Here is a 24,694-nt window from a genome sequence, read left to right as displayed (position 1 = left end):
CTCACACCCCCTAAGCTCTAAGCTCTCTCTCTCCCTCTTCAACAGAGAAATACAATACAATCAGTGTGGACGTAGCCCAAACCTTGGGGTGAACCACGATAACTCTTGTGTCATTTACATTTCATGCAGATTCACGGTCGGATTTACGTTGTTCCAAGACCATCCGGTTTTGTGCATCAACACAATTAAACTAAAAATTTAATCCAAATACATAACAAAGAGATAATTAAAAACATTGTCCTCAAATACATAAATATAAAAATATGTTATTCGTCCATAACGCTTAATTAACACTTCTACTCCATTGGTCCGTCAGGACTGCCACTGCTGGTAACGCTTCTTGAACATCTCATCGATAAACTTCATCAAGTCTTGGTTTGTAACTTCAATAATATAGTTATTGACACACCCCGACCCGAATCAGGGCATGCTGGCCGTCACGTGAGGGTGACGTAGCCATGTGCACAGTGTCGAAGCAATAATGATAATAGAGAATACAAATAAATGAAAACCAACTCATAAAAGTACTAGTTAAGACAAGTGCTAGAATATGTGTGATTACACAATCAGAGTGTAAGTAGAATAAGTTCAGTCCAGAAAATAAGTACTAATTAAATGACACCCAAAGATGCCCTACATTTGCGATTGTCTGTCAGAACCTCCAATCAATCCTCGTGAGCCACCGACGAACAAGCTTATCTAAAACCTGGAGGGGCGTAAAACAGAAAGTGTGAGTGGGCAAAAACAAAGCTTTTCAAAACCATTTCATTTATCAAATGCTCTAACCCCTCGCCGTAAAACATGTATAACTTTCCTAGAAATGGAATAACATATTAGCCGGAACCCCTGCAAAGGTTTGTACAGTTGAATTCATAGCTCATTAGTCAATCTAGCCGGAGTCACCCCAAGTGACCTATACGGCACTACACTGCACACAAGTCGGAACCACTGTAAAGGTCTGTACGACAAGACTGGGTGTAATATAGTTATGCTCAATGCTGCGCTCTCATGATAGTTGTGTGATAAATCGCTAGTCACCTACGAGTTGGAACCACCTATGATGGTTTGTACGACAATAATGTGCACTTAAATTGGATCCAATGTGAGCATATGGTGTGGGAGGTGACATTATAAACAGGCCTTTACCATATCTCTGACTAAATCACAATCACCCGGTATGCAGGTTTATGAGCTTTATACTTCTCAATTAATCACAACCGTTATTCACATTCACAATTCATAAACTCACTTGAGGCTTACATGAGCGTCCACATCACCACAATTATGTATATATGCAAACATCATATGCATATTCTAAATGTAAGACATTTGGCATGGCAATTTAATTCATAACTCATTTAAACGCATTTTCTAGGAAAGATACCAAGCATATACATATATACTTAAAACCAAAAGCCCACTCACTGATATGTCGAAGGGTCATAGCCCCCGAGTCGCCCTTGACTGCGGTCGTCCTTTGGATAGGCCTCACCTATATGCGAAATAACTGAATAAACGTTATTTAAAGCACATAGACAAAACTAGTTAATAACTTCTCATACATTGAACAAATGGGATGTTTGAATATACCAACATGATCTACATAACCCCACGAACATCCCCATATTTTTAGAAAAATTTTCTGACCACCCACACGCTGGCGGAGGCACGATAACATGAGTGGCCACGCACAGGGAATCCTAACAGAATCCCTAACTGCCGTTAGGAATATTCTGTCAAAATAAAGGAATATTCCGTCCAAATTACCTGACCCCGTTACCCTCTGTTAGGAATATTCCATCAACTTTGACGGAATATTCTTCTTTCTTCTCCGGTGAACCTTGCCAGTCGCCGCCGTCGCCGGAAAACTGGAAAATGTTTAAACCTTCATTTCACTTCCATTTCTCAACCAAATTTCATGAAATCTTAACCAAAATGAATCTTAGGACTCGAAGAACACAATCTTACCAATTTCAAGCTCCAAAAATCACGGGATCTCACTGGAGAAAGCACGATAATCCGTCCAAAACTTATAACTCGTCAAGCTCGACTTCCCGACGTCCAAATTACTTGGTTTTTCTTCTTCGGGCTTTGTAAGAATGCCCTAAAGCTTCCTACGAGCTTAAAATCTTATAAAAACTTCACATTTACGTGTGCATGAACAGTACCTCAAATCTGGGTTCTCAGGAAATCGAGGGTTTCACGTCCAAAGAAAGGTATGGATAGGTTCATGACGATGAGATGAAGATGATGATGGTGTCTACAAGCTTGATTCGTGAAGAAATGGGTTGGTTTGGAGATCGTCCGTACGATTGTATGGATAATGAAGAAAATCCGAGAGGGAAGAGAGAGAGAGAGTACACGGGAGAGAGAGAGTGAGTGTGTGTGTGTGTGGTCCACGTGGGTCACCAACCAAAACCAAAGAAAATACCATCTAAGTCCTAATTGGTTCCAAAATAATAGGACTTAGCACTAATTGGTCCAAAATCTAACCTACCACACCACCACACAAAATGTCCAAGGGTATATAAGTAATTTCACGCCGTCGAAAATAAATATTTTGGGACGGGTTGTCACAGTTATATTGTTACAAAAAAAAAAAAAACTAATTACAAATTATACATTATAATATACTATTTAACAAAAATAATTCTTATTTGGGTTTTTATTACAAATGGTCCGTGAAATTGACCCACCCAATCAAAATGGTTCCTGAAATTGAAAATCGATCAATGTAATCCTTGAAAATGGCTATTGCAAATCAATATGGTCCTTCCGTCACAATTCCGTTAAAATTTCTGTTAAGTGCTGATGTGGCATATAAATGGGTCCCACAAATTTAATTAAATATTATTATGTGAATAAAAAATATTTAAATAATAAAAAACAATTGTTATTTTTTATAATTAAAATCTTAAAAAATAAAAAATAAAAAATAAAAAAGAAGGAGGAGATGATTGAACACTGTTCATCATCTTCTTCCCTTCCTATTCACAGAAATATTCACATCAATGATGACATTGGAAGGAGAAATCCCAAGCTTGAAATTGGCAAGCCAAGCGAGGAAGAAAGAGGATAGGCCACCGAGAAAAATGGTGGTCAGATTGAGAGGGAGGTAGAAGAAGAAGAATGCGACAGGTAGGATGGCGAGGAGTTTGGTGGTGCCCGGAGAAGTGAGCTTGCCGACGGTGTGAAAGTAGGATAGTGATGCCACAACCAAAATCCACACCATGAAAAAGTTTGGGATTTCTCCTTCTAATTTCATCATTTATGTGAATAAGAAAGGAAGAAGATGATGAACAGTGTTCAATCATCTCTTTCTTTTTTCTTTTTTATTTTTTTAAGATTTTAATTATAAAAAATAACAATTGGTTTTTATTATTTAAATATTTTTATTCACATAATAATATTTAATTAAATTTGTGGGACCCATTTAAGTGTCACATCAGCACTTAACAGAAATTTTAACGGAATTGTAACAGAAGGACCACATTGATTTGCAATAGCCATTTTCAGGGACTACATTGATCGATTTTCAATTTCAGGGACCATCTTGATTGGGTTGGTCAATTTCAAGGACCATTTGTGATAAAAACCCTTCTTATTTTACTAATCCACACTTACTGATAATTCATCCAGCATAGACTTCTTCAGTCCTCGGGCACATCTTTCCAAGACACCCACTTCGTAGAACAGTTGATCTGCACTACTACCCTAACGTCATGCATAAACTCCGCACATCTCGGTGTACTCATTCCTCTCATACCATAGTAAAAGATTCGCTTATGCTGCGCATTCCATTCGAGCCCGCACTGACACTCTCCCAGTTTTTTTTTTTTTTTTTTTTTTTTTTAAATTATTATTTTTTTATCTCCAAAAACAAACATATATTTCAAAATCAAAGTAAGTAATACATATCTAAAATTGTTTTTTTTTTCCAAAAATATAAATATTAGATTCACATAAATTGAATTTTTACCTGTCTCAGATCCTTCTCCCTCAAATCACTTAGTTGTAGGAGCACCGGAATTGGCCATCTCACCAAAATTAAAACAAGAGGGTTTTGGGATGAAGAAAATGGGAAAAAATTTAGGGTTGTGGGAAAACAATGTGAAAAAAGTGAAAGTGAAATTGAGCTTATAAAGAACCAAGAGGACTTTGTGTGACAAACATTTGGTCGAGCATTTTGGTCCCAAAAACTTGTGTGACAAATCCTTCGTCGCATAAAATACGTAGTAAATACGACAACTTCAACGCACACTGACCATTTCAGAGTCCCTTTACACGATGAAATATTCGTCGCACAATGTTTACTTGAAGTGTTTCATGCGACGAATTATTTGTCGACCAAATAGTTGCGCGACGAAAAGTAAATATCTATTTTCTTTCATCTCGAAAACAGTTTCTCAAAATACTAAAGTCATCAAACCTTGCAATTAACTAACTTTTCCAAGTAGCACAGATTAGCAAATATGTGCTACTTGAAGAAGGTAGTTGACTCCAAAGTTTGATGACATGTCAATAATAGTACTTTAAGAATCTATTTTCGAGACGAAAACAAAATAAGTACCTAAAGTCCAAATTAAATTCTTATTCCTAATAAAATTAATTTTTTTAAATGCTATTGTCGACAAATACATGCGTAATCTTTGTCTTCTTTCCTAGATCCTTCTCCTGCACACCCCTTACTCAGACCACCAGCGGAATCGATGTGGAGCCAAAAATAATCACAAGGCTGGATTTTTAGTAAAAAATGACCAAACTACCATTGAGATACACTGGGATTCCTACATGCGAGCAGCAGAAAGAATGCTCCAAAAAAGGTAACAATTCAAGATTCATCTCATCAAATCCCCTTTTGCAAGGTAACCTCCAAAATATTCACTCCAAAATTATGTTAATTGGTTAATTAATGGATTAATCCATTAAATATCAATTAAATCATCAAATTAACCACAAAATACATCCACTTTAACCCCAAAGTTAGTCAAAGGCCGGCCATCCCCTTTGCTCTTTACCTTTTTTGTCTTTTCCCACTTTATTACCCAAATTAAGTTAGTCAATTAATTCTATAACCCCCCATTTATTTCTTTCATGTTTAATTAACCAATAAATTGGCTAATTAAACCAAAAATTCAACCAAAACCCCATCAATTGGCCGGCCACTTTCTCTCCAAAGTGGACCGGCCTAGCCCTATAAATAGGCTCCCATTTTCATCCAACACTCATTTGAACACTCTTGCAAAAATCCCAAGATTATCTAAACACTATTTCTCTCTAAATTCTAACTTTGGCATCGGAGGTTCTTCGGCCAAAGCCCCCCATTCATCGTGGGCGCGTGAGGCTCTTGGCCTTGACCAAAGGTGTTAATTGTTTTGTAGGTGAAATTTTGTCCAAGATCAAGGAGGAAGAAATTTGCTTCCACAAATTGGTGCTTTCATTGAGAGTTGAAATTCACACTCGTAGAAGACTCTCGCATAAAAAGGTTTTTTTCTCTATTTTCTAGTCAATTTGAATATTTTTCATACGTTCTTATTATTATAATTTTTTATTTGCAAAGGTTCTTTGATAAAACGTATAAGAAAAATATAATGGCTAAAAATTTAGAAAATTCCATAAGTGAAAATTCCAATACTCAAGAAATGGGATCGTCGAGATCCATGAGGCAAAATGAGGTCGTAAGCAGAGTGGCACCACCACTACAAGGTTCCACCATGGCCTAAGCCATGCCATCCAAGCTTGCACGGGCCCGAGCCCAAGCCTCGCATTCACATACACCACGCATTGAGCAGCCTGCTCCCGTGACCCAGCTTGCTCCTGCAGCCCAGCCTGCTCCCGCGACCTAGCCTGCTTCTGTAATCCAGCCTGCTCCTGCAACCTTGCCTACTCCCGCAGCCTTGCCTGCTCTCACAACCCTGCCTTTCATGGTTTCCCAAGCAGCTCAAGTTGGCCCGAGAATATCTCAAATATCCGGAGCAACCATCGAGCCGGGGGCATTTTCATCATATTTCTCTGCGGATTTGACATTTCCCAATTCAAATCTTGCACCCGGAGTCTACCACACTTCCACTGCTCAAGGAGGCACATTCTTTCCAAGCTTTTCCAATCAAAATGGCGAACAACACTTGTCTCGACAAGTCATAAAGTTGACGAGCGCCCTTGCACAACAGATAACCTTGGTGAATCAACTCTTACAACACATCAAGATCCAACGAGTAGGACAAGGGCAGACGAACCTCTCCACCAGCGTCCCGGTAAACAGCCCCTTAACCAACCACGTTCCAAGCGTTCTGGCAGTTTACGCTCCCGTCTGGGTCATTGGGATAACGTATACTCTTGTCTTAGCGCGCAGAGGAGCGTGCATTCCCAATCAAGCCCACGGACGAGCATACGTTCACCATTGAGGTCACACTTCGATTATCAACATGGACAACCTTCCAAGTGAAATGTTCATTCACAACTAGGCTCGCAAGAAGCATTCTCCACTTCACATCGGAATAGGTAGCACGGTAGACAGATAGAAGCAGTCACTCAATCTGACTCAATTTCAACCGGCAGCCTGTGAACGGCCCGTTCGCCTACCAAATACATGCCACATGCGCCGCAGCCGCGACATGAACGAGTCGAGCATAGGGAAGAGCGGCCTAGACCCATAGGTCACGATTGGAAACAGCCGAAAGTTCCACTGCCTCAGCATAGGCAATTTCAAGAAGAAGTTGAGAGACTCATAACCGAACAATTGTATAATTTCCAACATAACGAGCCTGCTGACGATGCGATTCGACGAGACATGACCAACATAAGCATGTCACCATTCACGAATGAGATCGAGCGGACAGATCCACCTCGCAGGTTCACTATGCCTCACTTCATTCTGTACAAGGGAGACGAAGATCCAGATTGACATCTCAAGCACAACCGCAGTACCATGATCCTTTACAGGAACACCGATGAGCTTATATGTAAAATTTTTGCCACAACTCTACAAGGCGAGGCTCAAGACTAGTTTCACACTCTGCCGTCGCAGTCGATCCGGAGTTTTAACGAACTTTGTTTTGTTTTCACTAAGGAGTATTCATCTAACCGCTCAATCAAAAGGACATCCGACCATCTCTTCAGCATCGTAAAAGACCATTAGGAGACAATTCACGACTATGTCAAGAGATTCAAAGCGGAGAAGGCTAAGATTGTTGGTTGCAATGAAAACATAGCAACGGCAGCATTTATAAATGGACTTCCCGCCGAACATCCTTTATTCGAAAAATTGATCATGGGAGAAGAACTAACCCTAGTAGCTTCGTATGCTTTAGCAGAAAAACATGCACTATGGGATGAGGCTAAGCAGTCTAACAAAAACGAGTCAGAAAAGAAGCAAATGGAACGTTCCCCAACCAGAGAAGACTCAACGCCTGAAACATTCACCAAATTCACAGTTTCAATCGGCCAAATTATCCACAAGCTCAAGAACGAACCTTGGTTAGAATTGCCGCCACCCATGAAAGGCGATCTTACCAGGCTGGATCATACAAAGTATTGCGCATTTCATCAAGGACCAGGCCACACTATTAACGGTTGCCTGAAGTGGAAGCAGTATCTTGAGAAGCTGACAAATGAGGGCCGATGTGACAAGTATCTTGACAAGTCAACGAAACAGCCTACACAAGCAGGGGAAGTCTCCATCACCCCTAAACCTTGTTTGGGTTTTTTCCAAATAAGTTTGAAGTCTCGACGAACAAGGCTTCACAAGCCGAAGATTATCTAGTTTGTTATGCAGTTTCTGCCTTCCAGAACAATAAATTTATTTCTTTATTCTCAATATAGATTTATTTCTTTATTCTCAATGAAGATTCAAAAAGTTATTCACAAGCATGACTCAACTGCTGTCCACAACGATTGCTAAAAACCTAAAAGGGTCTGCTCTCCAGTGTGAGAGGATAAACTAATTGCTCTTCAGTGCGAGATGGTAAACTAATTCCCCTACACCCAAAATGGTATACTCTCCAGTGCAAGAGGGTAAACTAATTGCTCTCTAGTGCAAGAGGGTAAACCAATTCCTCGACACCCATATGGGTTTGCTATCCAGTGCGAGAGGGTAAACTAATTGCTTTCCAGCGCAAGAGGGTAAACTAATTGCTCTCCAGTGCAAGAGGGTAAACCAATTCCCTGACACCTATATGGGTTTGTTCTCCAGTGCGAGAGGGTAAACTAATTGCTCTCCAGTGCGAGAGGGTAAACTAATTCCCTGACACCCATCTGGGTAAGCTTTCCAGTGCAAGAAGGCCACATAGCTTAAAAGATCGAATGCTTGAAGATCAACTAGGCAGCAAATGGTCTGGCGGCAACAACCACTTCTGCACTTAATAGTTCGCTCATCCGACACTTCATCTACAACAACTTCGATCTTGACAGCTTTATCCTTGACTGCTCCATTTACGGTAGCTGAGAAATCAATCTCAAGCAGTTTCCTCATTTTTTGCAAACAGCTCAGACATGGCAGCCCAAACCCTTTCCCCATGCCACGCCACTTCCTCGGCCCATGACGAGCCAATTCTTGGCTGCAATTAAGCCGAGCAGCACAAGCAATGGCCCCTGCTGCACCACCTCATTGGCCCATGACAAGTCGACTCATGGCCCCTGCCAGCCGATGTGCTGCACCATCCCGATGGCTACCCCGTGGCAGCACCTCCCAAGAAGAAGACAATGAGAGTTAAGTTTTCCTTACATCGGTGCGGCGCAGAGAAGAAAAAAAAAGCAACGAAAGACGGTCCTTTGCACGGGCAAGTGTAGAAGATTGCTAGGGAAGGGGGAACAAATATCCTCTAAGCTTTCTCTCTCTTGTAGGGTAGAATAAATCACTCTCCAAAGTTGATTTAATAACCCACTTAAGGTGGACTTAAATAGGCTTTGAGAGAAATTTATTTCCCTTTCCTAGAAGGATATAATTTCATATTAAAGAGGGAATCTACATCAAAATAGGAAGCAGTCCTAAGCTTCCTAGAGCAAGAAGATTTCTACACCTGCTACCCTTTCCTACGAGCAGCCCAGCAGGTGTTGGGGCATTTGTGGAGCCAAAAATAATCACAAGGCGACACATGGATTTTTAGTAAAAAAATGACCAAACTAACATTGAGACACACTAGGATTCCTACATATGAGCAGCAGAAAGAATGCTCCAAAAAAGGTAACAATTCAAGATTCATCTCATCAAATCCCTTTTTGCAAGGTAACCTCCAAAATATTCACTCCAAAATTATGTTAATTGGTTAATTAATGGATTAATCCATTAAATATCAATTAAATCATCCAATTAACCACAAAATACATCCACTTTAACCCCAAAGCTAGTCAAAGGCCGGCCATCCCCTTTGCTCTTTACCTTTTTTGTCTTTTCTCACTTTATTATCCAAATTAAGTTAGTCAATTAATTCTATAACCCCCCATTTATTTCTTTTATGTTTAATTTGCCAATAAATTGGCTAATTAAACCAAAAATTCAACCAAACACCCATCAATTGGCCGGCCACTCTCTCTCCAAAGTGGACCGGCCTAGCCTTATAAATAGGCTCCTATTTTCACCCAACACTCATTCGAACACTCTTGCAAAAATCCCAAAATTCTCTAAATTCTAACTTTGGCATCGGAGGTTCTTCGGCCAAAGCCCCCCCCATTCATCGTGGGCACGTGAGGCTCTTGGCCTTGACCAAAGGTGTTAATTGTTTTGTAGGTGCAATTTTGTTCAAGATCAAGGAGGAAGAAATTTGTATCCACAAATTGGTGCTTTCATTAAGAGTTGAAATTCACACTCGTAAAAGACTCTCGCATAAAAAGGTTTTTTTCTCTATTTTCTAGTCCATTTGAATATTTTTCATACGTTCTTATTATTAGAATTTTTTATTTGCAAAGGTTCTTTGATAAAACGTATAAGAAAAATATAATGGCTAGAAATTTAGAAAATTCCATAAGTGAAAATTCCAATACTCAAGAAATGGGATCACCGAGATCCATGAGGTAAAATAAGGTCATAAGCAGAGTGGCACCACCACTACAAGGTTCCACCATGGCCCAAGCCATGCCATCCAAGCTTGCACGGGCCCGAGCCCAAGCCTCGCATTAACATGCACCACGCATTGAGCAGTCTGCTCCCGTGACCCAGCTTGCTCTCTCATCCCTGCCTACTTCTGCAGCCCAGCCTGCTCTCGCGACCCAGCCTGCTCTTGTAATCCAGCCTGCTCCTGCAGCCCTGCTTGCTCCCACAACCCTGCCTCCTATGGTTTCCCAAGTAGCTCAAGTTGGCCCGAGAATATCTCAACTATCCGGAGCGAAGATGATGAATAAGAGGGAGAAAGAGATATCGGTATCGGATTGCTTTGCAGGCGGGGTTGGTTTTTCGTTTGATTTTCTGGTACATTTAAAAAGTTACAGCGAAGATGATGAACTAGTTGCAGTCGAAAGCGATGGGGTTGGATTGGAGGGTGGCTGGCGATGAGGGTTGATTGCAGGAAGTGTGGGAGATTGGAATTTGGGGGTTAGGGTTTGGTAGAGAGGGCGAAGAGGGGGAAGAAAGAGAGAGGGGGTGTTTTTTTTTTTTTTAATTTTTTTTAATTTTAATTTGTTATTTTATTATTTTTAATTTTTTTAATATCCACGTGGCGCCCAGTCATTGTCCACGTGAATGCCACATCATCAGTTAACATAAAAACTAACGGATGTACGAAACTGTTCCAAAATTAAGACTTGAGGTATGACTCTGGGATGAAAAAAACTTCATGTACTAAATGTTGAAAGTCACAAAACTTCAAGATAGTAAACAGAGATTAACCCTATATGTTATGTACATCTTTAGATAACGAAGAAACGAAAACAAAACAATTAACACTGAGATTAAATCTTTTTTGGCTATATCCCCTAAAAAGTTAATATTGTACACCTTGATTACATCAATAAAATCCTCTTGATCCTCTAGACTGATAAAGCTCCAGCCTACTTTTAGCTTCCGGTAACAATTGTTCGACTGACTCATCATTCGCCAAATGAGCCTGCTTTGTCGACCACTCTAGCACAATCAGTACCTCCTCCTGAGCAAGCGTCTCGCTGTCCGGAATATGCAGTGCAATGTAGCACAGCAGAATCAACGACGGAATCTGCACTCCGGATTCCCCAAAGTAGACCAGTTGAATCAGATGCTTGGTTCCCCCAGCGTCTATAATCGCTTTACAGTGATTTACGTGGAGGAAATTTTCAGTGCATGCAAACTTGTTCAGTGCAATCACAGCCGCCGTAGAAATACTCGTTTCTGTTTCATCGAGCAGCTTCACCAATGGGCCAATGAATCGCGTCTCTGTTGCTCTGAAAGTTCTTGCTAAGTTTCCGATCGCTTGTATGCACGGTTCAAGCAGGTCGGAGTCTGCCTTTTCGACTATTTTCAGAAGCTGCTCGACCACGGCTTTGCAGGCGGGGGATGTTGGCTTGAAAGCCGACCGCCTCAAGTCCGCATTCTGCTCAGCCACTGCGGTTATCTCCATCAGTGCCTTGGCCGAATTCTGCTGAACGTCCCAAGAACCTTTTTCTAGTAAAACTGCGAAACATAAAAGCGCTCTTGACTCCGTGATGCTGCCACAAACACTCGCATTCCCCTTGGAAAGCTTCCACAGTGCCCTCGCCGCCATTGCCTTCATCTCCGCCTTGGTTTCGGGGTCCTCGTACTCCCTCCCCTTGATGCTAGCCCCGGACAGCGCCACATGGTGATTGTGTGGTCTCACAATGTGGTGAGTTGGAGGTGGATGATGAAGGTTCTGGTGATTGCTATTCTGAGTCGGCTTCCCTTGGCCATGAGCAGAGTCAGGGGGAGCCGAACCCTGATTCTTCATAGTCATTGCGCTACTCACAAGATTCTGCATCTGACTAAACGTGTTTTGATTCCCCGTTATAGGGTGTGCCGTCTGATGCTCGGTGTTCTTGCTGCTCCCCATGACAATCGAGTGCAACGACATTTGTTGCTTGCTCGGTATGACGTACTTGCTATGCTCCTGAATCGTCTCAAAAGCGAGATGACTCACGAGCAATCGGATGACATTGTTTTGCGCAAAAGGGTCTTGGCATTTCGGATGATTCTCCGCCATTTCGGAGACTGCCCAGGCGACAAGCGCCTGGACTTTCATGTTGCCTTCTTTGAGGATTTTCGCAAACACTGGGCAGACTCCCGCGTTCACAATCTGTTCAACGCTTTCGGGGTCCTTTCCTAACAACCCAATTGCCCTGGCTGCGCTCTCCTGTCCTTCGTTTCCTCCTTCCTTCAGCATCTTCAGCAGCGGAGGCACCCCGCCTTCCTCAATAATCAGCCTCCCGTACCTGTCGTTGTCTTTTGCCAACGACACCAAAGAAGCTGCCGCATCCGATCGCTCCTCCATCGAGCCAGTGTGGAGGGTCGCAATCTGTTCCCAAATGAGGCAGAGGATGGGCTCGTTGGAGGCGATCGGGGGAAGGCCCAGATACTCGTCGTCGCGGTCGTCGGAGGAGGCTGAGACTCGGAGGAGCCACGACACGTCTCCAATGTTGTTGTCGAGGGACTGACCGATCCTTTTGAACGAGCCGCTGGGGATGATGGTGAAGACGCGTTGCATGAGGCCGGTGGCTCGGCACTTGATGACGAGGGTGAGGGCCTTGTCGAGGGCTTGTTCCGTATCGTCGATGATGCGACGCGTGGGGCGCTCGTAGAGATCGTTGCTCGCACGCGCTGCCTGGCGGAGGAGGCCGGCGAGCTTCTCGGTCTTGGATTTGAGCTCCATGCACTCTTGTTTGTTTGATTGTGCCTCGTCGGCGGCCTTGCTCACCTGGTCCGCCAATTGTATTGGCCTTGCCAGGATCTCCTTCACAATCGCCGCCATGGCCAAGGCCCCCCAAAACCTGAAACACCCTTAAACTGAAGAAACCCACCTCAGAAAATCCCAATCGGAGATGGGTTTTTGTCCTTCAACGATGTCAACAATGCAATGCGATTGTTCCTTTAATCATCATATATTCATGTTTATTTAATCAAAACATTAACGTAACAATGGGATCATTTTTATGGCAGATGGAGTTTCTTTGGTGTTCGGGTGGGGGAAGATTATGGATGCGTTTACATTCCCAATTGTGTATCAGTGATGGTGATGGTGGTTTTGGGGGTGGAAGAGGAGGGTGGCGCCGCCGGTACGAGGAGGAGGAAGAGGAGTTAATTATTATGGTGAAACGGGTTTTTCTCCAACTTACATGTGAAAAACCTACAATTCATGTTGACGTACGTTATATATAGCAAGTGAATATTGATTGGTCTAAACTCTCTTTGGATTTATTTTATCCAAGAAAAAACTCACTCTTGGATTTCCAAATAATATTTTGTTACATGAAGTTGTCCATAATATGCAGTATTGCATTGTCGAATTGTATTATGACAGATGCATATATACACCCATGTAGCAAACATTTTCTCTTTTGGATTTTTCACTGCCGATCAATTCCTCTACCATAAATGACCTAATTAATTTTTCTCCATTAGGGCTGCTCTCCTAAGGTCTTCTTTTTAAGGATTTGTGAGGATCTTTTTATATGAACCATTAGATTAATCTAATGGTAGCAAAACTGATGAGATTATATTATCCTGTTACACGGTGTAACTTACACCTAAACAAAATGAAATGCCAAAAAAAAAAAAAAAAAAAAAATCATGCAGTCGGCAGATTTCGCAGAAATTATAGAACTAATATTCGAAATCGAAACGATCTAGTTATCGAGTCAAAGAAGCAACAAATTGTGAAGGTTTTTTCTTTTCCCTTGTACAACAATAATAGTCAGGCGGCATAATTTGATAAATCCACCACCACCTCCCCTTTCCTTGATCAAGGCTGATCCAAACTGTGAAGGCTTTTTTCTTTTCCTCCTTTTATTTTCTGTTTAATCTGTGTGTTATTTCCTGATGAGAGAAGGAGAAGATAATTGTAATCCATAACAGAATCCCAGATGCAACGCAATGCTAGATCGATCGATGGATGTTAAAGATTTGAGATTAATTAATGAGTAAGGATTATGGAAGAATGAATGCCAGAAATGACAAAAACAAGAAAGAAGAGGAGAGAAAAAGGGAAGACGAGGGAGAAGAAGACATGGCTGCTCTCCCAAGTCCGAGGATCCTGCGAAATCTGAAATCACGGCCTGTTCTCCTTCAACCTAAGAAATCTGAAGTTGTGAACCCTATTTTTGTGGAGCTTCATTTTGTTTAGGTGTAACAGGATTATATAATCATATTAGTGTTGCTACCGTTAGATTAATCTAATGGCTCATGTAAAAGAATTCTTCACAGGTTGTCAAAATGACCTTAGGAGAGCAACTCTGTTCGCCCCATAGCGCTATGGATGTTTGTAACTTTGTGGTGGTTACTATATGTACATTTGTTTTCTTGACACCTCTCTCATATGTACATTGTGGCATACATGTCATCAGTTGTATATATAACTATATGACTGTAGCAGTCTCTCTTATGTAATAAAATAAATAAATTCATGGTTAGATACAACATGTTTCACCTAGGATTTTCTTGCAAATATACAGCATAGATCACCTAGTGTGGTGTTTGTGTGGGGGAAAAAAATCCATGGTGTACCTACAATATAGGACAGGCGTACCACCAGTTAAAAATTGGCATGAAAGGTGATGAATGATAGCAGAGGCAAACTTTTCTGGTTAATCTCTTTGCAGTTTGTTGGGATTATGAAATCCGTTTCGTTCCTGTTAGCTACAGGCCATCACATGTAATCTATGGAAAGTGCAATGAACATTCCAAAAAGGACAAGGCCAAATTACATTGCATGATTCTCTTGTACGTGCTCCACTCCGACTAGAGCAATGCCATATGGACACAATTTACATGCATGTATACTGACTCTACTAGTCCTCGTATAGTTTTGCTTTGGTTGTCATCACAAAGAAAACTAGCTACAAGTATTTACACGTAAGTGTTGGAAGTTACCGCAGATATGAGAAGAAAAAAAAGCATAATGATTATGAGAGAGAAAAAAGTTTATGATAAAATATGTGATTATTGGCTTTAAAAGTGACTCTTGGAGTATCGATCTATTGAGAGAAGCCAAATTCAGGGAGTTAAAACTTCTAGACACAAAAAAAAAAAAAAAAAGGCGTTGTAAATGAATTTTGCTCGGATAAAGGAGAGCTAATAGGGGTATTTCAATTCTTATAGGGTAGTGTGGATGCAAATTTCTTCCTCCTCGATCTTAGACGATTTTATACCTACAAAACAATTAACACCTTAGGTTAAGGCCAAGAGCCTCACGCGCCCATGATGAATGAGGGGGCTTTGGCCGAAGAACCTCTGATGCCAAAGTTAGAATTTAGAGAGAAAAAGTGTTTAGAGAATTTTGGGATTTTTGCCAAAGTGTTGGAATTGGCTTTTTGGTGAGAAATAAGAGTATATTTATAAGGATAGGAGGTGGCTAGGGTTTTTTGGGTTTGATTTAGGTTTAATTAGCCAATTTATTTGGCTATTAAACATAAAATGTATGTTTTGGTGGTTTTTTGTATAATTGGCTAATCAATGTCACAAAAAAGGAAAATTATGGTGAAAAAAGAAGGAAATGGCCCGCTCCCTTTGGAGAAGGGATAACCGGCATTTAGGGTGATTTTTGGGCTTAATTTGGTGATGTAATTAGCCTTTAATATATTGATTATATTAATTGGTTGAGGATGTTATGGAATGTTTGAAATAAATGGCTAATTGAATAAGGAAAAAATGAGGTAAAAACATATACAGAATGAAATAGGTTTTGAATTGTTACCCATTTTGGGTACTACTGACTTGGTTGATGGATGATTCTCCACTGCTCGTGTGTAGGAAACCCGGTATGCCTCGAGGGTATTTTTGTCCTCTTTTGTCCAAAAGTCCACATGTCGCCTAGTGAATATTTTTGGCTCCACAGGTAGTGTTAGGAAGATTAAATTTGAAGACAAAGTTTTGAAAACAAAAAGACATGGAAGTTGATGATTGGTTTACTATTTAAACGTTGATAAACGTGTTTATTCCTATTGATGACACATAATTTAGTTTGCAAATTTACTCTTCAAATTTGGTCTCTCTAGCATTACTCATTCTTATATCTTAGCAGATTCCCCCTTCACGCACTTCCCACCCCCTTCCTCTCGGTTGAAGCATCAACAAGCTGTAAATACGACATTTGCCGGGGTTGCTATAAAAATAAACATGTATTCGCTACCAGTTATACGCTATAACTAGAGAGATGCTCTTATGTCTAGAGATGGGCAAATGCACATCGGTTATGGGTAATACCCACCCATTTAAATTTCACGGTTACGGTTATGGGTAACCGTTTAGATAAATAAACGGTTATGGGTATAACCGTTTACCCACGAAATTTAAATGGACGGTTATGGGTATTAACCACGGTTATAAATGGGTAACCATTTACCCATTTATTTTATATATGTAAAATTAACACAAACCATATTCTCTATCGGACAAAACTTAGATCAATGCTATTGATTATAATGCATGATTTCTATAGCTAATATAATATGGTTTTCCTTAACCACTTTAAATTTCATGGTTCATTATATATATTATGTTAATATTTTACATTCCGAGTCAAATAACCCAAGAATACTGTCTTTTAACAGTTTTCGTAACCCAAGAATACTTAGCAAATTTTATATTACCTTCATTGCTAACAATTAAAAATATTTTCAGTAAACTATTATTTAAATTATTGGAATGATATATGGACTTAAAAAATTAAAATGCGAAAATGTATGATGAATGTACCAATAATGGTGTTTGATTGTTAGAAAAACAAACTTATGACAAATTTTTCTTTTTTAATTTTCAAGTTGTTAAAAAAACCCGTAGATGGGTGAAAAAGGAGTAGATGGTAAAAAAGAAAGGATAAATGGGTTTCAAAATGATAAATGGGTAAACGGGTACTAAACGGTTATGGTTAAATGGGTACACGGTTATGGGTATGGTTAACCATTTATAAACGGTTATGGGTGTGAATATAACCGTTTAGACAATTACCCAACGGGTAAACGGTTATGCGGGTATAAGAATAAACGGTTATGGATAAATAACCGTAGTTACCCGCCCGCCATAACCGTTGTCCATCCCTACTTATGTCACATGGACATTTTTTTTAATTTTTTTATAATTTTTTTTAATACAGACATTGAATTATAGAACTTTCCTCTTCATCCTTCTTCTGTTGGCCTGTTTTTGGACCAGCATAGGTAATGAAAAATTGGATGCTTTATTAAGAATTAATATACATGAAACCAAACTTTTTTTGGACTCCAAAAACAGCAACATCGTACAGTATCTTAATCTTAGCTTAGAAGGGGACATTACAAATTAATCACCAAGTAAGCTAATTAATATTTCTTCTTCTGCAGCCACTTGATGAAATATGTTATTTGTGGAAGTTTGGCCTAGCTTTCAGCTTTACAGCAAATACTATATTACTCTGCATCTGCATGTAATATGATAGCTGCATTGTATGGTTTTGTTTTGTTTACAATATATTGGGCATATGGAGTTTGATTCATTTCTGTTCGTCAGCAGTGTAACGAAGGAATCTCTCATCCAACACTTGAGACTTCAAAGTTCTCTGCATACACTTTTTTCAGCACATGAATTTCAGCTCAATAATTTCTTGTTCACCCTTTCATCTTATGTAAAAGTGTCTTGAGTAGGTCATTGAACACAATCCATAGTCTAAAAACTTTGGAATTCCATGATTTCCACAATAATTTGAACCAAAAATTTAGCATAGATATATAAATGAGATGTGTTCTTTTTTGGACTATAATTATATGTTTTTTAAAAATACAAAGTGATGAATACGAGAACAAAGAACTTCCGATACATGAGTAACTTTTCCTAACACTTTAAGCTGCAGGTTAAAACATTGAACTCTTCTCTTCAATTCACTATACAGGATTCTCTAAAATTCTAAATATTTTGCGTGTTGTATTGACCAAAGTTTTGGATATGCGGAGCGAGTAGCAATATTCAAATATGTATGTTTAAAGGCCCAAGATGGTTCGTCCTCGTGTAATTTAGTGAACTGTGATGGAGAGAGGTCTGAAATTTGTTTATTCTTAACAGGTTTTTAATTTTTGATAAGAATCGATATTCTATTTTTATTATTTTAATTTATGTAAGGGGACCTTAAAAACTACCTATCATACGTGGCGTGCATGCCGAGTAACTAATGAGCTAATTGCGTCATTCGATTGTGTGCGGGACGTGCCAACTCGGCTGGGGAGTAGAATGTGTAGTGTGGCGTTGGGCACACTGCTGACTTCTTAATCTTGTGACTGCGGCTGAGGAAGGAACACATCTCAGCCTTCAGGTTCTAGAGCTTGAAGACAACGCTGCTAGTTCTGTGAAGTTCACAAATCGTCGACACTGAATTCGGTCACAGTGATTATATTCGTAAGAGTATAAGCACGCCGAATCGACACCAAACTATACGGGCACAAGTACTGAAAGCAAATGTATGTCTTAATCGTAAATGGAGTACGGTTGTCAGAATGCCGAACTCTAAATCCCACTTGAGAATACCCAATTATAAAACAACTCAGCATTCGATGTGCCAAGCCCAGTGATCTATAACACCTCACTTTGCTAAGAAGGCTAATGAGATGACCTCTGTTAATAAGGATTCAAAAATCCATCTCGACCAAGACTTGGATAGATAATCAGTCGGCCTCGACGCAGTGCTGTTTATCCAAACTAAAGGTGCTCCACGGTTAACTGATTCTACGGCAACAGTGGTGTTTATCCAAACTGAAGATGTGTCGGCAAAAAAGAAAATAAAAATGTCAAGGTTGTTGAGAGGTTTCGCGTAGAGCGAGAGTTTGCGCAGGGCAGTTCGTATGTTGAATTGGAGGGGTATTCTCGTTGCCACTGCCTCTGTATTTATAAGGCTGATGTACTTGCTTGGCACGACCAGATAATTTTGTAGAGTCCAACTACAACTCTATTTCGCGGAACTGAAATTAATTTGCATCAGAGACTAAGGCATATCCTTTAGATAGATGTTTGTGATTTTCCAAACCTCATAAAAGCCTATCCAACTAAAAGTCTTCTTATCATCATAGGCTAGCCTACCTAGGCTTGTCATCATTATCCAAGACCATTATTTTCTCTTTAATTAGCCCCCTTATCTATCTGAATGTAGCCATGCATGTCACATGCTTTCTTCCAACTCACACGCAATCCATGCAAATCCTATCACCCATTTACTGGAATATACCGTTGCATGTGGCCTCCTTCATTTTCACTCAGATGCATCCATGTAGCCAAAAACAAAACATCATCAAAAGGCGCGCATCATTTGCACTTCTATGATGATCATCCTACCTTGGATGCTTCATTATCTGGATTCAATTGGGATTTAGATAAATAGGTTTAGATAATTTAATATATTACTAAGAGATAATATCATGATTATCACAATATTATTTCTCAATATTAATGATAGGAGCATATTTATGCGACTTAGTTGGCTTGTTCTTGTGCATTTATGTCGTGTTTCCTTAGTTATTTTAATGTTTAAAGTCATTTTCGTGTGTTTTCAGATTTTATGGACAAAGTAGGCAAGAAGATGCATTTTGGAGCATTTTGGAGCAAAATGGAGCTTGGAATGCATGTCACATATTTGGGCCAAAATGGATGGACGAATTTGAGAACTAAAGAGGCCAAAAATGTGAAGAATTATGGTCCAAAAGATGAAGAACTCAGCCCAAAAATTTGTCACCCCAACTTGCCTTCATTGCCATGCAAAACAACATAGAATTCCCTTTGGATTCCCATGCCATGCTTGATCACTCTTGTCCCCTACATAATTTCTGATTTCATGCTTCAATTCATTTAATTATTACACTTAATTGCTTGATACTTCTTGTTCCCTTCACCCACAAAATTTTATACAACTTTCACAACCATAACATGCACCAATTGATGCTCCATCATTCACATTTGGAATCCCATGCCTTGTGTACCACATGTTGCTGCACCTTTGACCCATTTATTGACACATTTTCACCTCCCTTTCCATCTCTATGCAATGTACACAATCATTCATGCCCCCTAGCTACAAGACCACTCCATTTTACCCTTCACACTTTGCATCATCACTTCATTTTCACCCTTGGACCATTGCACACCACATACACTCTTTGCCATGCATTCTCCCTAGCCTAACCTGATTCTCTAAGGTTTTTGGGGCCTATATATACATGTTTACACCCCTTGGCAAAGGGTTCACACTCTCATATTCACCATTCATCACAGAAATTCGTCCATACACACCTTAGGAAGCAAAACATCCCAAAAACACCATTCTAGTGCCTAGAAAACATAACAGCCACTCCACCTTCTTCCACCCTCTTTCCCTAGTTCTCCACCACCCTCCAAACATCAAACACTCCTCCACACTCACCCTAAACCTTCCCATCCATTCTACGTCATAAAACTACCCAAAAACTGTCCACAAAGCAATCTGCCGCAAGCAAGGGAAAGGAGAATTCTTGGATGCACTTGTTGCCAAGTTGGAGCATTTTAGGTGTTTTCTTTCCTTTGATTTTAATGTCTAATTTTATGTATCTTTGCTTTGTGAGTATGAGGAACTAAACCCCTCTTAGTTAGGGGGTGATTCGAAACTATGTTCATACTTGCAATATGATTTGATTACATCCAGTTGTGATTCATAAGTTGTGAATTCAATTTACTTATCCGATCGTATAAAAAATGATTTGTGTATGTTGGTTGAGAGTGCACGCTTAATTTTCATGCATGAATTTAACGCTAGAATATAAGGGAGTTTCACCTAATCGTTATGAACTTATATTCACAAGTAGTGAAGGTTGCTAGTCACAATCACGTTAAGTAAATTCTTGGCATAAGTTTCATGCAATTCATAGTAACGAGTGCCTCGTCAATGCTTATGTTTTTCATAGAACTTAATGATTCTTGCTTGTATCTCTATTATGCAATTCATGTAGGGAACTTGTAGGGAATGTTTTGGGTTGTCGTATGCAATCATCCAATCCAATAACTTGTGGAAAAACTGAAGGTTAATTAGTGCAATTCACGGTTAATTTGGGGCGTTGAGTATTCATAGCTTATCGAAAAGCAACTGGAAATCGTTTTGTATGCAAGTGTGACATGTGTGGAGAAGAACCTCCTAGCTAGCCTTCCATCCATAAGTTTCATTCAAATTCATTTTACAATCTATTTTGATTCACTTAAATTTGTCTAAGAATTTGTTTACTTTGTTCTTGTCTTAATTTAATTATTTTCGTCCAAAATCAACCCCATCTTATTTCTTTGAGTCATATTAATTAGAACTTGTCTTAGATTATGTTTTTAAGTGTTTTAGTTCATTAGAAAACCAAAATTCGTCCAAGTTTGTGTTAGAGTCCCAAAACTGCCCAGATTGTGTGTTTAAGGTAGTTTTGAGTGTTTAGGGGCTGTTTTGAGTCTTTTGGTTTGTTTTAGTGTTTTAAAGTATAGTTTTGCATTCTTTGAGTCTAGTTAGTGTTTTAAACTTTGTTTTTACGTTTTCAAGTCAGTTTCCAAGTGATTTAGCAATCCCTCCTAATCCCCGGCCTAGAACGATCCCTACTTACATACTTTACTACAATTGATAAAAAGAGGGTTTAATTTTGTGTGTTAACTTATTTTTCACATCAATTAATTAAAAATTATTTCAACCACTTCATCATCCAACGGTCTAAAATTCTGCTCATTTAACGGCCTTGATTACTTGGGCCAATAGTGTAAAATCGGGTCCAAACATTGCTCCTCAATTTCCTTGAGCTTCGGCTCGTAAGCCGAATGATTAAGGAAATTAGCGCAGTTCAAGAACCCCCGGTATCATCGAAAATGAAGTGACTCGGTGAAGCAGAGGACTTTCTTTCTCTGACCGCTGAGCACCTCCAAGTGACAAAGAGAAATATATGGTCAAGGAAAAATGAACATCCACCGCCGAATGTACTCGGCTTAAAGTTTTTCTAAATTTGGGCCCAATTTCTTGACCCTCAAAAGTTGGTTACATAACTTGGAAAGTATACCTCGACGAGTTGGCTGAGCTCCTTAAAAAAAAATAGAAAACTCGTCTTTCCAATGGTCAACTTGAAAGCAATCACGATTCCTCATTGGCCTAGTACCTTCAACCTTATTGTGGAGTCCCTACCTGGTTCTCATCAATAACCTGCCATTAATAATGTAGCTTTTTGCTCATTTTGTCTCAATCAAGTGACTAAACACCCCCAAATGTGTGTGCTGGCCGAATGGAAAAATTGAACTCCCATGGCTGAGCGATGGGAAGGAAGAAGGATCGAAGATAGGTAGGTGTAGAGCATGCTGCAAATATTATTTTTAACCATCGAGGATACGTAATCTTATCAGTCGTTTGTGTTATGGGTTTCGACCGAAAGTAGTCTACCAAAGACCACCAATCATTAATAATTAAGTAAACAAACGATTCAGAAGATGTGAGAATTGGTCGAGCCATGTGGTCGAGGACTACTGAGAAACCACCACGAAATAAAAATGTATTCGGCTTTAAAATTCCATTCATTCGACCAAAATTGTCTTGGCTCGGCTAAGGAGCAACTTTTAAAGCTGAGCACACCATCTTTTGGTTGTCCGGGGCCAGCCTTGAGGGTAGCTGAGGTAGGCGGTCGCCTAAGGCCCCCAAGTTTGGGGGGCCCCCAAATTTTTTTATACATGTATATAAAATATAAATAAAGAAAACGTAAGAAACATCACAATTAGTTCGTTGGTTCAGTGGAAATGGTTCCACTTCGTTGTCATTGGGGTGGGTGGGCAGTTCGAAATACCTTGTAGGCATTAGTTTTTTATTTTTTTCAAATCTATGAAATTAAAGATTAAAATTAAAGATAAATTGCTCTTTAAAATTTTTAAAATTACAAGAATCAAAAGGAGTTAAAATAATTCAACAAATATTAATTTTGAATGAATTTAAAATTTTTGACTTTAGAAAAAAAAATAACAAAACCTCATGTTAGTGGGCCGTTTATGTTTAAATTCTTATTTATTTTCAAAAATATTTTAAATAAAAATTGTATAAATAGAAAAAACTTGAGTTTCTTAAATAAAAAACATACAAAGGCCACGTGTGTGATAAGAAGCTAGTGAAATTAATGGCCTCAATCTGTCCAAATGCATTTTTTTCTTCTTTTGCTTTTGAAAATAACCTAAAAAATAACTATGAAATTAAAGATTAAAATTAAAAATAAATTGCTCTTTAAAATTTTTAAAATTACAAGAATCAAAAGGAGTTCAAATAATTCAACAAATATTAATTTTGAATGAATTTAAAAATTTCGACTTTAGAAAAAAAATAACAAAACCTCATGTTAGTGGGCCGTTTATGTTTAAATACTTATTTATTTTCAAAAATATTTTAAATAAAAATTGTATAAATAGAAAAAACTTGAGTTTCTTAAATAAAAAACATACAAAGGCTACAGGTGTGACAAGAAGCTAGTGAAATTAGTGGCCTCAATCTGTCCAAATGCATTTTTTTTCTTTTGCTTTTGAAAATAACCTAAAAAATAACAAAAACCAGAATAATCATAACTTTGTAATTATTTTTCTTTCAACTTCCCAGTCTTTCTATTTCTGTTGAATGTTTAAGCAACTATGTGACAACCCGTCCCTAATTTTACAATTTTATAAAGGTTAAAAACGTGAATTTATGAAAATGCCTTTAGAGGCGAGGATATTGACTTTGATTGATCAGCGTATAGTGAGGTGTATGAATTAATCCTTAGCGTTTTCCTGAAGTACTTGACATTACGGACTCGTAAGCGCAAGTAGAAGAGGATTTGGGGTTACGGTTAAAGTTTTACGGAACTGTAAACCCGAGAAGTACTTTTGTATTGGTTACTATTTATATATATATATATATATATATATATATTTCTATAATATTTACATTAAATTCTTTTAGGTAATTTAAAGTGGAAAATAAATAAATAAAAAGAAAGAAGAGGAAGATGGAGAAGCTGCCGGATAACAGCGAAGGAAAGAGGAAGAAGAAGAAGAAAAGGAAAAGGGTGCGGGAGAGAAAGGAGGGAAGAGAGGGACAAATCAGAATAGGAAAGAGAAAGGAAGTGATGAATCTGAGAAGGAGAAAGTAGAGAAAGGAAGGAAGGAGAAAAGGAGGGGGAAAACCGGTTTCCCCTTGACCCATCGCGACATGGTATAATTTCCGGTGAAAATCGTCAATTTTCCAACGAATTGTGATGACTTATCACTACTAATCATCACTATGTTTACCCCTCTTCATGTTTCCACCAAAAATCGAGCTAAGTTGGCCTTGTGTTTGTGAGATATACATCGGTGGGTGGTGGGGTGGCCAATGGTGATTCCCCCATTTGTGAAGACAAAACCATTGACTATCACCATGGTTCAACTCCCCTTAAGGTCTAGATGAAATCCCAAACAAGTTTGGGGGTGGTGGAGCTATGGAATCGACGGATTGAGGCACACCTATTTCTAGGGTTTCGGCGGATTCGAGAGAAATTGGGGCTTTTCCCTGCCAAATTGGCCTTGGCCGCAGGTATAAAGTTTGCTCTACTCTTTGAGATCTTTATTTCT

At 39.2% G+C, this 24,694-nt stretch overlaps 1 protein-coding gene across 1 annotated transcript; it reads right to left on the bottom strand.

Annotated features, from left to right (window-relative positions):
* Positions 1 to 10,814: 10,814 nt before the first annotated feature.
* On the bottom strand, positions 10,815 to 14,337 carry LOC103420058 (uncharacterized). The gene has a single exon (XM_008358120.3). It carries the CDS (start codon positions 12,882 to 12,884, stop codon positions 10,938 to 10,940), a length of 1,947 nt encoding a protein of 648 aa, XP_008356342.1. The 5' UTR covers positions 12,885 to 14,337; the 3' UTR covers positions 10,815 to 10,937.
* Between the last annotated feature and the right edge of the window lie 10,357 nt (positions 14,338 to 24,694).

The sequence above is a fragment of the Malus domestica genome, chromosome 05 (genome assembly GCF_042453785.1).
Source record: "Malus domestica chromosome 05, GDT2T_hap1".
Classification (NCBI taxonomy): Eukaryota; Viridiplantae; Streptophyta; class Magnoliopsida; order Rosales; family Rosaceae; genus Malus; species Malus domestica.
The sequence above is the reverse complement of the archived record's forward strand: the minus strand, read 5'-3'. Positions and strand labels throughout refer to the sequence as shown.

Coding starts and splice junctions, on each gene's coding strand:
- LOC103420058 (XM_008358120.3), bottom strand. CDS start 12,884: ATGGCGGCGATTGTGAAGGAGATCCTGGCAAGGCCAATACAATTGGCG.